This window comes from Mytilus trossulus, chromosome 2 (genome assembly GCF_036588685.1).
Source record: "Mytilus trossulus isolate FHL-02 chromosome 2, PNRI_Mtr1.1.1.hap1, whole genome shotgun sequence".
Lineage (NCBI taxonomy): Eukaryota > Metazoa > Mollusca > Bivalvia > Mytilida > Mytilidae > Mytilus > Mytilus trossulus.
In genome coordinates, this window is record NC_086374.1 from 32,350,725 (window position 1) to 32,368,582 (window position 17,858).

The following is a 17,858-nucleotide window of genomic DNA, read 5'->3' on the forward strand; positions in this document are numbered from 1 at the left end:
TATTACAGATTTCGCGGGCAGAACGTTGACTGAACATGCGGGAAGCCGTAGAGGACAAGGATCGATATTTTCTCAGAAATTTGAGCTTTCTGTAGAAAAACGATTGTTTCAAAACACCCCATTTATACTTCATATCGCAAATATTTACGACTTTGTATGGATTTATAGAAGTTGCGGCTTTATGAAATCGTTCTCTACTTTTAGTAGTATAGATAATGTTCTTCATACAAAAAAATGAACATTCCTTTATTGAGTTTTATTTTATTGTCTAGTAAATAAACACATCATAGATACCAGGACTAACTTTTATATATACGTCAGACGCGCGTTTCGTCTACAAAAGACTCATCAGTGACGCTCGTATCCAAAAAAGTTTTAAAAAAAAGCCAAATAAAGTACGAAGTTGAAGAGCATTGAGATCCAAAATTCCTAAAAGTGTTTCCAAATACAGCTAAGGTAATCTATGCCTGAGGAAGAAAAGCCTTAGTATTTCAAAAATTTCAAAATGTTGTAGACAGTTAATTTATAAATATAACAATATCAATGATAATTCATTTCAGTACAAAAGTGTTGACTACTGGGATTGTGATACCCTCGGGGAAATAAATCAACAACAGTGGCATTGACCCCGTGGTTGTAAATAAACACATCATAGATACCAGGACTAACTTTTATATATTTGTGTAACAACCTGCATTGTGTTTCGCTGAAAAAAAAGTCTGCTACTATCAAAGAACATTATACTTAGGATATATTTTGGTGGAAAGTGGTTATACACATAAGGTTATCAGAGTTGTTTCCCCTTATTAGGCAAAGTTGAAAAGAATTGATCCATACAAAACATGTATTTAAGAAAAAAGACGTAATGATAAGATGAAACATGTCATGATCTCCACTTAAAGAAAAATAATAACAAATGAATCCTATACATTTTATTAAAGATATCTACGTATACTGCTTTGCTATTTTATGATATTATAATACAGCTAATCTAGTTAATTAATGTACTAAATTATAAGTTCCCCAGTTTGATACATTTTCACACACAAAAAAGATACATTTTAGCACTAAGTTTGCTTAAAAATAGATTTAACACATTTGCAACAAGGCAAATATATACATTGGTCACCTTTTGCGAAAAAGCATTTTTTTAAGTATAAACGATGAAACACAGTCCTCTACAATGATAAATTAATGATACATTATGAGTTAGACTTCCAAATATCAGAAAGACTCTTGAGTCTTTTAAGAAGCCAACTTCGGAACGTTGTTTCCATTTCATTTAGTTTTGATAAAGTAATATTATAAAAGCCTGGTACAATTCGAAATTGAATTAACAATGTTGCCAAAAAATAACATGTCTTATAATTGATGTGCAATCATAAGAGTAATATCATATTCTCTCAAAGGTTAACTTACCAATACCTCTGAAATTTAATCATCATCAGACTTAACGCAATATGAAAAATAACCCGCATACTATCGATGTTATCATAGCATAAGAAGCCACGTGTGGCCTTGAAGCTTCAGACAAAATAGTTAACTTTCCACCTAAACCGCCGAAATAAAGTTTGTTATGATCAGGAGTATTCTTGATATTATCAGGCAGTTTTGGTTTAACCTGCGTTGTAACAGCCGAATTGTCCCTCTTTGTTGGCTTATTTGGTGGAAGAAGTGTTGACGTTTTTGTTTTAACATTGTTTTGAAATGGCTGCTTTTCGGTTGATAAGTTGCGACCATTCCGAGTTGTTGGTGAACCAGAAACCATGGGTTTAGTTGTTGCTATTGTAGAGGTCAAAGCATTCCAAGTTGTCGGTAACCGTGACACCGTTTGTTTTGCTGTGTGCGGTATCTGAACTGTAGTTTGTGATTTGGTTGGTGGGGAAGGCGTTGATGTCCTTTTTATCGTCGCTGATTCTGCTACAGGAGAAGCACTTGTCCCCGATGATCCGACATCTATAACTTTTATATATTGACTAGTTGTTCCAGTTGGGGTTACTGTTGATACAGATGTTGGTGGTTTAGTCGAACGCATCTTCATGTTGGAGGTGGCACTTAACGTAGATGGTTGTTGTGTTGTAGCTGAAATAAATATTGTATTTATGTTTTACTAATTGTAGAAATAAGAATATGTGGTATAATTGCCAATGAGACAGCTCTCCATAGGTGATCAAATGACGTAGAAGTTCTTAACAACCCTATATCACTGACGGCCATTAATTTTGAGAAGTATTCGTGATAATATTATTTTACTTTTTAAACCTTACATATGATTCTAAAATGTTTTATTATCTAGTCTCCACAAAGAACCTATGTCGTTTACATGGTTTTATACCCAAAATAATACATATTGTTTTTCAGTTTCTATGGTTCTTTAAAATGCTTTTCAACACCCCTCTTATCACATCGAATGGCACAACAGTGGATGATCTCCGACATGCTCAAATATATACAGTTCATATTTTTGAAACCTTATTTGATATTGATGATTGTTTAAGATATCCAACATACAAGAAAAACTTCAAGGGTTCCAAAAAAAGTGTTAAGTAGTTACCCCTGAACCTTACTAGCCCGACGGAACTAATGCAGTCGTGGATCAGGAATTTTCATAAGGGGGATGGGGTCCACTGCCTGTAATAAAAAGGGACCCACTTTATCATGCTCCAGTGATTCTCGATATATTAAACCAAATTGTACCCGCAAAATACCTATAAATCTGCCTCTGCTATTCGGTCACATACCCTAAACATTACCGGAATTAACAGTTTGTTTTAAAAGATTTCATTTAGAAACCAAGCGTCTAGAGGATTTTTTTTAATTATAACTGTCAGGTGATAGAATGCCTGATTCATAAATCTGATATACAAAAATTCTTTTTTTCCAATGGTGACCTTAACAGTTAATATATTTTTTAACCTACATATATAAACCAACATATATTTTTTTTATTTTCTTAATTTTCATCTGTTGACATAAAGGAATCAAAAAGAATCCAAAACTGCATCTAACATTTCTATATTGTTATTTTTTTTTAATAATTGTTATAGACTTAAACTTTGACATTAAACCGAGGATTTCCCATCTTTTCCATACCATCAATTTTAGAAATCGTATTTGTAAACTAACTAAGAACTTAACCATTTTGTTCAGAAACATTTGTCTAAAACAATTATGTTTCAGTCGAAGTCAACTTGAACTTGTATCTATTGATCCCATAATTGATAAGCTTTTTTTCAGTATCAGTGTTTATATTCAAGTAAGGGAAACAAAAAAATTCGCAAATACGGCAGTCAGTTTTTAAATGAATTTCTAATTGCAGCAACCGAAAACATTGACATATTGACACTAAAATCATCTTCTATTTGTATAAGTTTCAATTGTATTAAGCAAATGCAGCTATAGTATTTGCTCCAGACGGAGTAAGTGAAGACTGTATAGTCCAATTTCCCCCCGTTATGGTATAGAAAGCAGACATTCGAGTTAGAGGTACGCTTGGGTTATGATAATGTCTGATATTTTAAACTCCATAAAAGTGGATCATTAGTAACTTATCAGCCTACACCTCTTAAAAGTAAACGTAATCTAGTATTTTACCAAACTGATTTCGTAGCATATGTACAAAGTGTGTTAATGTTACCGTAATATATGAATGAAACGTTGGGATTTTAAGAAAATTATAATTGAAAAAGAGTTATGTAGAATTTTTGATCTCTTCTTTTCATTTTTTGTTTTTGTTTTTGTCAATATGTTGTCTTGTTTTTTTCGACCTTGCTGGACCCTGTGGTTTATTGCCTTTTTATAAATTCATAGCCATTTTCATTTCTTTACCTTACCTAAATCGACTTGCCATCCACCTCCTCGATCTATCAGAGAGTTATCTTCATGTTGCTTAAACTTAAGTGGCTGACTCTGCAATTGGTAAACATCTCTAGAGGAAACATCTCGTTTTCTCCTACCGATAGAGATAGTCTGGTTACAGGTTCGGTCACAGTCGTGGTTTTTCTCCGTCGTTAGACATACCCAGGCGTTACAATGAATATAAACATTTGCAAACTGATAAAATTTAAATGTCTGATAGCGGAACCCAAAAGTAGTAGAATTCAAAGGAAAAAAGCCTAGAGTTGGATCTGTAGCACACCTGCAACGTAAATTACTAATATTTAAGTACGATGATTAATAACAAGCAGAGAAGACCTGACAATTTAATGACACACGTGCACATTCAAGTTTAACACAATTTTTCTCGTATATTTCCCACGTTATTCTAAAACCTTGTTTGGTAGAGTATTGTTTTACATTTCAAACATTTTATATTTGACCCTGCGTTTATTGGTACCATTGCAAGAAAATCATCTAAAATTCTAACAACAGATTAACAGTGATAGAAGAAAATGATCCAGTTGATTTGTGCAACGTCAAATTCATCAATTTAAACTTTTCATATCATGTAATACTTCTTTGTTAAAAATGGTAATACATTATAACATAATACACAGAGTCGAGAAGGGAAATCAAATCAGGTAATTGTTTCATGATATATTTTGGACATCATTGGTGACGTTTAACAAGTTGCATTACCAGTATCGTATCCAATGTGTGCCTTTTCAAATAAAATGTTTTAAGCTAAATCCCTTTAGAGCACATAATACACTAATGTCCTGGATAAAAACAGACAGATTTATGAAATAAAGATAAACTAATATTTAAGAGAGCAACCGACTAGAACAACTGATGTGTGCCCCACTTTGGACATGAACATAAAGAATTTCTAGGGAACAAAATGAAATGTTAATCACTTCTTACATTTATATTGATAATAAGATAAACAAAAATATATCCTTATTTTATATAAAATTTGATTTTCTCATGTTCTATATGTTGAATAAGTGGCTTTTGAGGCTAAGATGTAGCCTTACATATATAGCTATATTTTAAAATACATTGGGTTGATAATGAAAGCAAACTAAGCAAAAAGCACTATTCCTTACAACTCAGTTGTGGTCATAGGTATATCAAAGCACGGGTGAAGGTAATGGCAATTCACGTCACTAAACATAACTTATTTTCATTTTACTGAAATGATAAACTTACTTTTCGCTAAATAAGGTAAAATATGTTGGGTCATTCGGCTGGTCGGATGGTGTCGCTTTACAGTCTGGTACTATCAGCTTAAGTGCGGGATGGCCTTCTGTAGATTCCAGTTTCAATGCAACATTCAACCATTGACCTAATATCAATTCCACTGGTTCATTTAAAGAAGTGATAAACGAATCATTGTAGAATGTCATTATTATACTGAAATTTCCTGGTGCTTTCTTCTTAACACTCTCTGCAATTGGAGTAAATCCTTTGTATATGTCAAGATCACGTGGAAAAATGCAACAAACCTCGACTTTGTAAGTGTTTACACGGACAATCCCGTCAACGATCAGTGAGTAGTCATATCTTATAGTGTTTAAATAAATAATTTCAGTGGCATTAAGCTATAAAAAAAAAGAATATTATATTTAAGATTATACCATCTTTCCCTATCACATACAGTAGACATTCATTCGCCATGTCTGAAGTCAGGAGTCTCTGTCCTTCGTCAGTCTTGTATAATTTTTAATTTTAGTTTTTATGTGTTTATATTTCGTTTATGTGATGAATGCGGTAATCTAAAAACTAAAAGACTAATAGTCATATTAACAAAAACATTGAACTGAGTCTAGTAACCTAAGATAACACAACGGATGCACCAAATTTAATATTCGTTATTTTTATTTTTCTAACAATAGGTCTATTCCACTGCTGATGGACTATAAGTCACCAATGGTATCATCAGATCACCATTCAGTGCCTCGGTACTGAAATAATTTATTTCATACTTTCTTAAATTCTCTGCAAATATATTAATCTTGAAATTATTTAGTTCAAACACTTAGTACATGCAATATTTACCTTAACACAAATTCTTCTGTTCTTTAAAGGACTCCTTTGAGTCAAACGGCTCCTTAAATATTTATGTTTTTTATATATATATATATATATATATCCTTGATTTTTAAATTACGTCTTTAAATTACAGCTTTTTTGAAAGCTAATAATGTAAGTACTGCTGACGACCCAAATCTATAAAGTGTTATTTTTTGTGTTTTAAAATCGATCATATTTAATTAACCGGTTACTAGGATAATCTCCTGACCGTAAAACCGGCAACCAACATTTAAGTTGATGTTTACAGACAATTCTGCAGTACTTTATAAATGTGTGTTTATATGATCCCAATTTATAAGGTGATCGTGACATCCTTTTCCCAGTTCTTCTTCCATGTTCATCATGTCTGCATGTTAGTAGTTCATGTAGTAAACACTAAAGTTGGCCTGATACAACTTTTGAATCACTTTCTACCTTAAAATGATCATGCCTGTGTTTGTAGATGATTGTTCACATAATATAAAATCAACTGTTTATGAGACTTCGACCACTTTCTCTAATACTGTAATCTCGACATTATAATTATTAATTATGGAAAGATTGGTTTGATTTGATTTGGTAGTTTAAAAGCTGTTTTTATGTCGATCCATAGCAAATGAGTAAGACCATAAAAGCATAGCAAAAGTTTAGCATGGCCTTTGAAGTCCGTGAAGCGAAAATATAAATAAAAAAGATTGACTTTTTTCTTATGGTTTTAAAGCAAGTATAATCAACTTTAATAAAAACTTATCAAAAACAGAGACAAAAAATTTGAACATTGCAGAAAAAGAAACGCCTAAAAACCTTGCTAACCAAAATGTAACAGCTTAAATACATAGTAGTGAAAAAAACCCAGAGACAAATCATTTAAACATTGCAGAAATAGAAAAAAAATAAAAACTTTGATCACCAAAAAGTAACAGCTTTAATAACTATTAGTGAGTTTATATCATTTACGGCTTTCAAGTTTGCCTGTCATTATCACTCATTATTAGATAACAGAAACCGTACTTGTGGTTGTACGAACGAAAAAATCACAACTTCATTACTACAACCCCAGTTTACGTCAGTGATACAAAAAGATGCACCAAACAAGTGACCACATATCAACTCAGGATTTGCACCTTTTACAAATATTCTCTATCTTGTTTGATAAATAAACTTACTATTACGATTGTTCCACACTCTTTATAAGGTATGGTTACTGTTATATAATTAGTTAAAGTAGTCTTTCTCATATTGCAAGGTCCAGTATAAGGATGATAGATAGACAAATGCCTTTCTTCTAGAAACGGATCTTGTATGCGACTAAACTGAATATTGAATTTTCCATCTGCACAAAACAAGTCGGGTATCGGTGCTGAAATCAAAGTCAGACAAAAGGAAAGGTCGTTGTAATGTCACAAGAAGAACAGTTAAAGAATATTAAAGTAGATGCAAGTATGTTTCTCGTTTTGTTTATATAGATTAGACCGTTGGTTTTCCCGTTTGAATGGTTTTACACTAGTAATTTTGGGGCCCTTTATAGCTTGTTGTTCGGTGTTAGCCAAGGCTCCGTGTTGAAGGCCGTACTTTAACCTATAATGGTTTAATTTTTAAATTGTTATTTGGATGGAGAGTTGTCTCATTGGCACTCACACCACATCTTCCTATATCTATGTGCACAGACAGTTGTAAAACGTTACGAAAATTTAAGTAATATAATACAAAACCGACTTGTTAACTTGAAGTCGCTATTTAATTCTAACTGATTAAGTAATATTTACAGAACATATGATATTTTGTATCTGATCATGGGTTTCGTGAGTACAGGTGAACCACGGATTCAAATGTTCAACGAATTACATATTAAATATAGACTTTGTGTGCACAGTTTGGCGACCCTCAATCCACGAAAATTGATACCAACGAAAATAAATGAATCCACAGTATAAAGACAAGTATTGATATGACATGCCTCGTCACTGTCAATCAGAAACAAAAGTTTTGGATTTAGAACATTTTTTTTTCTAAAAAATAAATAAATAATAAATGATTTTTTTTTGTTAACACAACACATGACTTTTGTACTTAATATGTATTTTCAAGTTATAAAACAATTAATCTTACCAGTAAGTCGTGAATTTAGAAGCGGTATACAAGTAACGCTGGCATACTCCTGTTGTACGGCGTCACAGTTGTGATTTCCGCCAGATTGTGGGCATTGTGTTATGTTAGTTTCTGTTCCGGTACATTCTACATCATCGAGATGATAAGTTTTGCCAACCCGAACTTTGCCATGATCAATATCTATAGGCGCACCTGCTTGTGCAATATCAGGACTTGAAAGAAGAGGAAAATGATTATTATTGTATCTCTCATGTACCTATTTGTTGACATGAGTTGTCACTGATATGGCCATATGCAATTATGAATAAGCTGTTAAAACTTGATATTCTTCGAAACACATAGGATTGTTTACCTCAAGAATAGATTACATTTGCTGTATTTTGCAAACCTTTCGATTTATTTGGTCCTAAATGCTCTTCTCGATTCTTCATTTTGCCTTTTTACATTTTTTTGATTCGAGTGCCAAGTGTGAGTAATTAGTTTTCTATGTTGTGTTATGTGTACTGAAGTCTTTTTTTCTTTTTTAGCCAAGGCGTTGTCAATTTATCTTTAATCTTTGATGATTTAATGTCCCTTTGGTTTCTTTTATCTTTCTACACAATTTTAATCCTGGCATCTATGCTGAGGATGTGTACATTCCTGAATGCTCTTCAACTTTTTACTTGTTTGGCTTTTTAAAGATTTTGATATGAGCGTCACTGATGAGTCTTATGTAGACGAAACGCGCGTCTGGCGTACTAAATTATAATCCTGGTACCTTTGATAACTATTTGTCACTTTCACATTTATTATGGGAGAGGGTAGGTAGAGCATCTTATGTTTTAATACATTTGAACATAAAGGTAATCTTGAAAGAATAGATAACTTACTTGTAGCATAACATTCGACATACAACCTGAGCATCTTGTTTTCCCCAGAGATCGTCACATATCGGTCCCCATTCACCGTTTCTGAATACCTCTACATATCCTACTCCAATTAAATTGTCTGGTCCGATTAGACGTATGTCAAGATTTCGTGATGGATTACCTGAAATATCAAAAAATTGTACAATTTAAGTCAACTCGTGTTTGTTCATTTAAATGATTATGTCTGATTTAGGCAAATAATGGAACGATTACAATAAAGATTCTCGAAAATTTGTAAAAAGTAAAGTAGTAAAAAATAAAGAACTCCAATAAAAATCAAAATGGAAACGTTTTGTGCCCCCTGTTTTTGACGATTAATTCTATTGTATAACGACACACGGTTGGAAACCCCTTAAAAATTGCTTGATCCGCCCCTGCAACTGTCACATTCCTTGACTTGGACACATACATTTCCTCATGTTGAAAATTGTGGATTAAACCTGGTCTTATAGTGAGCTTATCCTCCAACTTGTATAACAGCTGCACACAATTCAATTATATATTGAAAACCAAGTATGTAACTACGTTTTATTTTGTCCCTACTATTTTATGAACTATGTATTTGCATTCAATTATTGCATTTGTATTAAATTTTTTCGTTCATAGTGTGTTAATTTACGTTTTTGACTGAGTTAAGCCTTGCAATTGATATTTCTATCGTGTGTTTTTCTATGTTGTGATGTTATACTATTGTTTCAGAAAAAGGAAAAAGGTTTGGTACCTTTAAAACGTTTAATCCCGATGCCAATGTTTGTACCTGTCCTAAGTCAGGAATATGATGAACAGTAATTGATGTTTGTTTATGTAATTCATACGTGTTTCTCGTTTCTCTTTTATATATATATATATAAGACCATTGGTTTTAACGTTTGAATGATTTTAGACGTCTAATAATGCTGGGGCCCTTTATAGCTTGTTGTTCGGTGTGAGCAAATGCTCCGTGTTGAAGACCGTTCATTGACCTATAATGGTATACTTTTATTAATTGTTATTTGAATGGAGAGTTGTCTCATTTGCACTCATACCACATCTTCCTATATCTATTTTGTATTACAGTTTCGTTTATATGTTGCGAAGCGAAGTCATGTGAAATAGACATGATATGCATCATGTAAAATATTTCAAAAATGAAAAAAGACCGATTCGTATTCCTTGAAATTAAGTTTTCTTCTGCCATCTTCAAATCGAATTTTAATAGGTAAGTATATACAGTTTTTGTTCGTTTTTTATATGTCATTGTTGATATATCTATAACTATTATCAATGTCTATTTATGGTTTCTATAATTTGGAAAATGAAAATAGGATTCATGCAAAATGACTTTAAACATACAGTTTGATTGTTGTACAATTATAGGTGCTCTCGTCGCAGGAGTCAATGTTGTAGATGTGACACTACAGATGACACCGACGTCATCGTTGTGTGTACAATCTGATTGGTTCCAAGCTCGAGCTGTGCATTGTTCAATATGTTGTTCATTTCCAGCGCAAGTAACATCGTCTAGCCATATAGGTCCAGTTCCCGCTCCAAAACGGTTTGTATCATTTATAGCTGTTCCACCACCTCTAAAAACAACAACAACAAAAAAACACCTTCAGAATAGAAGATGACGTATAACTTGAATTAAAAATATATTTTTCTAAATATCGACAAAACAATAAGTAATTTATTTTTATGGTGTGTTTTTGACCATGCATTTAGCTGTTGGATTTGTTGTGCAATTACTTGGAAATATTTTTTCTGTTCTATTTTTATGTCGAGTTATAAACCCTTTGGTAAACTTTTCCTTAGGGATTTGCAATTTCAACCTTAAACATTTACATAGTACATACCAAATGTATTTACCACCTCATAAATATCATGACTTTTGTGTTTTACATGAATGCGAGTTCTTCGGCTAAAATGTTAAAAGGGAACCTTATTTCGTTAAATTATTAAGTTCTTTGCTATTTATCTTTTTACTTCGAAGAAATCCGACATATTTTAATATTTCTATGAAAACACTATGTTTACCATTGTTGTGACGCAGAGTGCATCTGTTATTATTGCTTGCTATTTTATTTACATATGTTATGGGAATAATCCACAATAAATACAATGTAGTAACAGAAATATATCAAATAATAATGTCAATAGTTATAAAAGTACCAGGATTATATTTAGGACGCCACACGCGCGTTTCGTTTACATAAGACTCATCAGTGACGCTCAGATCAATAAAGAAGCACTTTATAAGCCAACAGTTCATACCAGAAGAACTAAATTTCTTTCTAAAAAACTTATTGACATACGGAAATCCTATTTGATTGCACACAACTGTTGCTGCATTATCATTGAAGTTATCTTTACACACAGTTCCTATGGTGTTATTTCTTGTAATTTCCACACGACCTTGGCTCGAAGTAGATCCAATACCAGCTAAACTGATGCTTATGCTTTGTCCTGAAAAATATCAATTCGCTCCTGTTTATATTTGTTACTGAAAAAAATAGTTTATTTACAAAAAATGCAAGTCGTCACAATAGGAAATTCTTTGGAAAGCAAGAACATTTGACGTCATAGCCGGATTGAACCCAAATGAAAATTTAGATCAAACGAACCACACGTTGATTATTATTTTTTATACAATGGGCGCAGAAAGGGATAATTGACGAAGAATTAAAAGCGAGAAACGAGAAACACATATAACATAGCACTTAGTTAAAATAGTTAAAAAGTCAAATAAATACAAAGTTGAAGAGCATTGAGGATCCAAAATTCCAAAAAGTTGTGCCAAATACGGCTAAGGTAATCTACTCCTGGGGTAAGAAAATCCTTAGTTTTCGAAAAATTCAAAGTTTTGTTAACAGAAAATTTATAAAAAATGACCATATAATAGATATTCATGTCAACACCGAAGTGCTGACTACTGGGCTGGTGATACCCTCGGGGACAAAACGTCCACCAGCAGTGGCATCGACCCAGTGGTGTAAATATTTATCAAAAATACCAGGATTGTAATTTTATACGCCAGACGCGCGTTTCGTCTACATTAGACTCATCAGTGACGCTCAGATCAAAATAGTTAAAAAGCCAAATAAATACAAAGTTGAAGAGCATTGAGGATCCAAAATTCCAAAAAGTTGTGCCAAATACGGCTAAGGTAATCTACTCCTGGGGTAAGAAAATCCTTAGTTTTCGAAAAATTCAAAGTTTTGTAAACAGAAAATTTATAAAAAATGACCATATGATAGATATTCATGTCAACACCGAAGTGCTGACTACTGGGCTGGTGATACCCTCGGGGACGAAACGTCCACCAGCAGTGGCATCGACCGAGTGGTGTAAATATTTATCAAAAGTACCAGGATTGTAATTTTATACGCCAGACGCGCGTTTCGTCTACATTAGACTCATCAGTGACGCTCAGATCAAAATAGTTAAAAAGCCAAATAAATACAAAGTTGAAGAGCATTGAGGATCCAAAATTCCAAAAAGTTGTGCCAAATACGGCTAAGGTAATCTACTCCTGGGGTAAGAAAATACTTAGTTTTCGAAAAATTCAAAGTTTTGTTAACAGAAAATTTATAAAAATGACCATATAATAGATATTCATGTCAACACCGAAGTGCTGACTACTGGGCTGGTGATACCCTCGGGGACGAAACGTCCACCAGCAGTGGCATCGACCGAGTGGTGTAAATATTTATCAAAAGTACCAGGATTGTAATTTTATACGCCATACGCGCGTTTCGTCTACATTAGACTCATCAGTGACGCTCAGATCAAAATAGTTAAAAAGCCAAAAAAATACAAATTTGAAGAGCATTGAGGATCCAAAATTCCAAAAAGTTGTGCCAAATACAGCTAAGGTAATCTACTCCTGGGGTAAGAAAATCCTTAGTTTTCGCAAAATTCAAAGTTTTGTAAACAGAAAATTTATAAAAATGACCATACCATAGATATTCATGTCAACATCGAAGTGCTGACTACTGGGCTGGTGATACCCTCGGGGACGAAACGTCCACCAGCAGTGGCATCGACCCAGTGGTGTAAATATTTATCAAAAGTACCAGGATTGTAATTTTATACGCCAGACGCGCGTTTCGTCTACATTAGACTCATCAGTGACGCTCAGATCAAAATAGTTAAAAAGCCAAATAAATACAAAGTTGAAGAGCATTGAGGATCCAAAATTCCAAAAAGTTGTGTCAAATACGGCTAAGGTAATCTACTCCTGGGGTAAGAAAATCCTTAGTTTTCGAAAAATTCAAAGTTTTGTTAACAGAAAATTTATAAAAATGACCATATAAACCTTCTCAACAAAGACTGTTTATTACATGCATTGTGTCCCATTCAATTTGTGTTTATGCAAACACAACATGTTTAAACTTAACAACGCTTTCTTTCCTAACATATTAAATCGATTATAGGCATTCATCCCCAAACTATGTTTACATAGTCTTCTATGAAATGTGCTTTCGCGTTCACTGTGTACTGTGACTTCAATATTACAACACCAAATGATAACAATACAAGTCATTCAGGAATATGTTTACTTTGTTTTTGATATTGTTTTTCACGGCTAACAGCTTAATTACAATAATCATATAGTAACATATCAGAAGCATAATAGGATTGAAGAGTGCAGTTTAATTTTAATTTCGGACCTAATCATTGAGATTTTGAATAATTAGGTGTTGCAAATGAGACGTCGATATGTAGCTTAGGAATAGCTCCAAAATGGTTAAAGCCATTTGAAAATGATTTTTGGCCTGTTTTAGAGACTATTGCGATAAACAACAATAAGCAATAATAATAAAGGCAATGGTAGTATACCGCTGTTCAAAAGTCATAAATCGATAGAGAGAAAACAAATCCGGTTAACTAACTAAAACCGAGAGAAACACATCAGCTATATAAGAGGAAAACAACGAAATGACAGAACACAGAAGTGCAGCATAAAACAAACAATAATGCAACTTTCATAGAAACGAACTGTTAGATACCACATAGCTGTCATACTCCTGACTTGGTACAGGACATTTTAATAAAAATGGTGGCTAGAACCTGTTTATGTGGATAGCCAAACCACCGTGCTTTATGGCAAAAAGATTATACAAAGGGGCATTTTTAACAATCCCAGAATGGTATATTTCCAAATTTTTACGTTAGGGTGAAAAACTGAAATTAAGGGGGCGGGGCGATTTAGATTGATTTTGGACCAATTGATAGAGCTTGCGACGGGCAACGAAATTTGTGTGAAAATGGGACATAAGCGCAACGTTAAGGAACAAATTCAGAATGTGTTATGCTAACAAGTCTGAATCTCCAGATTTCGGTTTTCCTCGGAAACTCCTTTCGGCAAATTTTAAGACCGAACCTGTCTGTAAGAAAAGGAATTAACCGGAAGCATTGCGCAATTAAGCATCGTTCTGAGACCGTGAACCTTTGGTAGAAAATTATGCATCGCAATTGAGCACGTTGTTTTTTGCCAAAAGATGAACACTTAAATCATTTTATCGGCTATGTAAATTTGGAAGTATTAATAATTTGCAAAGGACAAGAACACGCTTTAAGAATACACTGTGACTTAATTAGTCGCTAAAAACAAGGAAAAGGCGATTCCCGTATGAATTCAAAAGCTTTAGATTTTCTATTTTTAACTACAAAATAAGCACATGGACCCCAATTTATTCTTTGAAGTCTTCTGATGTGTGTATTTACATGGTCAAAAATATCAAAAGCTTTTAATTACCAAAATGTATATCATTTCACACTAAAAGTCGCATTCACTTAAGGATTTTAATCCATATATATACGTCAGATTGATAATTCCGTTTACACTTAAAATTTATTACAAGGTTAAAAACGCAAATTTCCAGTCAGCTCTACATCTATAATACATAAATTACGAGGTTCAATTTGTCAGCCGTCATCACGTAAAAACGACGAATCAAAGAATTCAACTTTATATTTAAATAATATAGTACAAAAGTGTAGATTAAAAATTACACCACTCCAGGACCTTTTGATTTCCACGTAATTAATATTGCCATTAATTAAGAAGTTCCGGGTCGAGTCCGATACCGATACCAATAGTATATTCACCTGTTACCTATTACCTTATCTGTACGTTCCGCATCTGACAGGCGCACCACCAAACGGTGTATTCAGGATTAATATGCTATATACACGGGTCATAATCACACGGTTAACACTATTAAATTGTCAAATTGTTACCTATTGTAGTATTTCAATCAGTCAGACTTTCTGAGATAACAAATCTGGACTAAAAATAAGGCGTATAGGTACAATTTTCAATTTGTGTGTAGGCATGCATAACATAAAACAGCGAATCAAAGAATTCAACTTTATTCATAACTAATATATTACAATGCTGTTGATTAAAAAATACTCCATTCTAGGACCTTTTGTTTTCCAAATAATTAATATTACCAATAATTGATAAGTTTCAGTCCAACGGGTTCAAACAGAAAGATTTGAAAGCAGAGAAAACTGTGTATCTTATAATCGGCATGACTTTATCAGAATCTGATGACAATACTAATACTAAAATAAGGCTTGCGCATAGTTATATAGTTTTCCAAAAAATTAATATTACCAATAAATGATAAGTTCCAGTTCGACGGGTTCAAACAGAAAGATTTGAAAGCAGAGAAAACTGTGTATCTTAAAATCGGCATGACTTTATCAGATGACAAGTCTTGCGCATAGTTATATACTTTAATTCATTCACAGACCCGCGATATCACGGGTGTGTTCTAGTAGGTGATTAAAGGGACAAAGCGTAATGTCCGTATCTTCATAAACATAAATGTCCTTTCCGACTACAGGTAAAAAGTGTTAACGTCAATAGCCTGTCCTGAGCTCGATGGTTCCTCTGCAGGATTATCTTATTTCGCACTCAACATCCATTGTAATATTAGTGACACATCCATACATGGTACAACATGTAATCAAATAGTTATCATGAATTAAATCCCAAGTGAGCAGGATTGCGTTCAACATTGTAGCAGCTAAATAATGCTACGTAGTGCTACGTATATTTATGACTATTGAACGTGTATCTAGCCTGGCTGATATCAATATCTATGTAGCAGCTAGGCTAGCTCCCACGCTCAATAGTCATACATATACGTAGCCTTATGTAGCCGCTATGATATTGAACGCGACTCAGCTTATCTCACATACCGAAGAAGTAGAAAAAGCTTTTGTCCGCAGAACCACGATTGGCTTATGCATATAATGTATTAGGTCGTTAAGATTGGTTATGCCTATAAATAGTATGTTTAGATTGAAGGTGATATCTGGCAATCTACCAAAAGATTATTACGTTATTTTTCATTAGATTTGAAGAAACCGGTTTTGGTGCAGTTCGGTATTACTCTTAAGCTAAACTTCGGAAACAAACTCGAAAGTCAATAAGGTTGCGATCATCAACATCCGAAAAAAAAATAGTTTGTCGAAAATACGTTTGAGATGTGTAACAAATATAAAAAAAAAAAAACGTACATGCAAGACTTGGTTTAGTATATATGCATGTATTGGTTCAAAGTTTTTGATAACATTAAAGTTTCAAGACAACATTACAATTTCAAGAAACTTGTTCCTCTAAAGATTGAAAGAAAAGATTACCAAACATAAAAAACGTTTAGTTTCCAAAACTACAAATTATGATTTTGAATCAATAATCTTTTGAGACGGCTTTATTGTTGTTGTTATTTTCCTTACATTCTGTTCAAAACTTATGGCAATGCTAAAGATCGCGACTTCATGCACTGCTCATGAAGCTGCTATAAGAATTCTACCTCGATTCGCTGCCGAAGACAAGTCTGCTGTAAAAAGATACAAGAAGATGTAGGATGAGTTTCAATGAGACAACTCTCCATCCAAGTCACATTTGGTAATAGTAATTTAAACCATTATAGGTAAAAAAAAAACGGTCTTTAACACGGAGTCGAGGCTCACACAGAGCAGCAAGCTATACATGACTACAAAGTATCAAGTGCACACAGAATGATTTTTTTACACAGATTTTTATTGTACGTTTTTTAAACAAGATTATACTATTGTTATACCACATATAGAAATCAAAAGGGAACTAAAGGTAGGTTTTGTTGATTTAATATCAAAATCAATTGTAACTGTAACTTACCTTCAATTAGGAAAATTGTTCCACTTAAAACCAACAGTTGGAATAGCATTTTCAAAAATCTTGTTATAATTTTTGTCTTTTTCGGACTTAATAGTTTACATTTTACATAGTATCATGTCATAACTTTATTGTGCAACATACATTACCGGGAAAGTAAACTGGGTACTTGTACCAGAATATGATATATATACCATTACCATGCTAAAAGGGCGGAGAAATACAACAAATGACAAACACAAAAACCCATCATGTGACTTGACAAGAACAGACAAAACAATAATTGCAAACGGTCTAAGCCACTATATATGCTAGCATTATACGTCCTTGATCTTTAATATGTTGATTTTTTTTCCAGAATAATTAAAATCAAAGAAATTTTAAATTCAAAGTGATCTTTATTGAGTAAAATAATTGTTCAATCGATAACCGTGTATAATTGTATATACTGAAAACAAAATATATAATAAACCTAAAATATCCTGTCTTCAATTTCTTATGGATTTAAAATAACCTGCGCTAGGTTATCTAATAGAGATACAATCAAAATATTTTTTGTTATGATAAATATTGAATTGAATTGCAGAAAATAAACGTTAAAGACACCTGGGCTACTACATTCATGTTCACTGATCTTACATCTGATTTATATTATATTAAATGTAAATCCAAATTAAAAATAAAAGAAACAGTTAAGCCTTTTTTAACTTATTTTTATAGTTCGTTCTTAT

General features: G+C 32.9%; 1 protein-coding gene across 1 annotated transcript in view; it reads right to left on the reverse strand.

The window, feature by feature from the left end:
* LOC134705717 (uncharacterized) overlaps positions 1-17,272 on the reverse strand; it is a 39,414-nt gene extending 22,142 nt beyond the window's left edge. The window contains exons 1-9 of the mRNA XM_063564438.1: positions 17,131-17,272; positions 11,264-11,414; positions 10,305-10,537; positions 8,934-9,093; positions 8,065-8,276; positions 7,122-7,315; positions 5,092-5,483; positions 3,834-4,138; positions 1,456-2,082 (exon numbers count right to left, since the gene is read on the reverse strand). Of these exons, the coding sequence (XP_063420508.1) occupies positions 1,456-2,082; positions 3,834-4,138; positions 5,092-5,483; positions 7,122-7,315; positions 8,065-8,276; positions 8,934-9,093; positions 10,305-10,537; positions 11,264-11,414; positions 17,131-17,179 (2,323 nt within the window). The 5' untranslated portion in view covers positions 17,180-17,272. The remainder of the gene's footprint in view (positions 1-1,455; positions 2,083-3,833; positions 4,139-5,091; positions 5,484-7,121; positions 7,316-8,064; positions 8,277-8,933; positions 9,094-10,304; positions 10,538-11,263; positions 11,415-17,130) is intronic.
* Between the last annotated feature and the right edge of the window lie 586 nt (positions 17,273-17,858).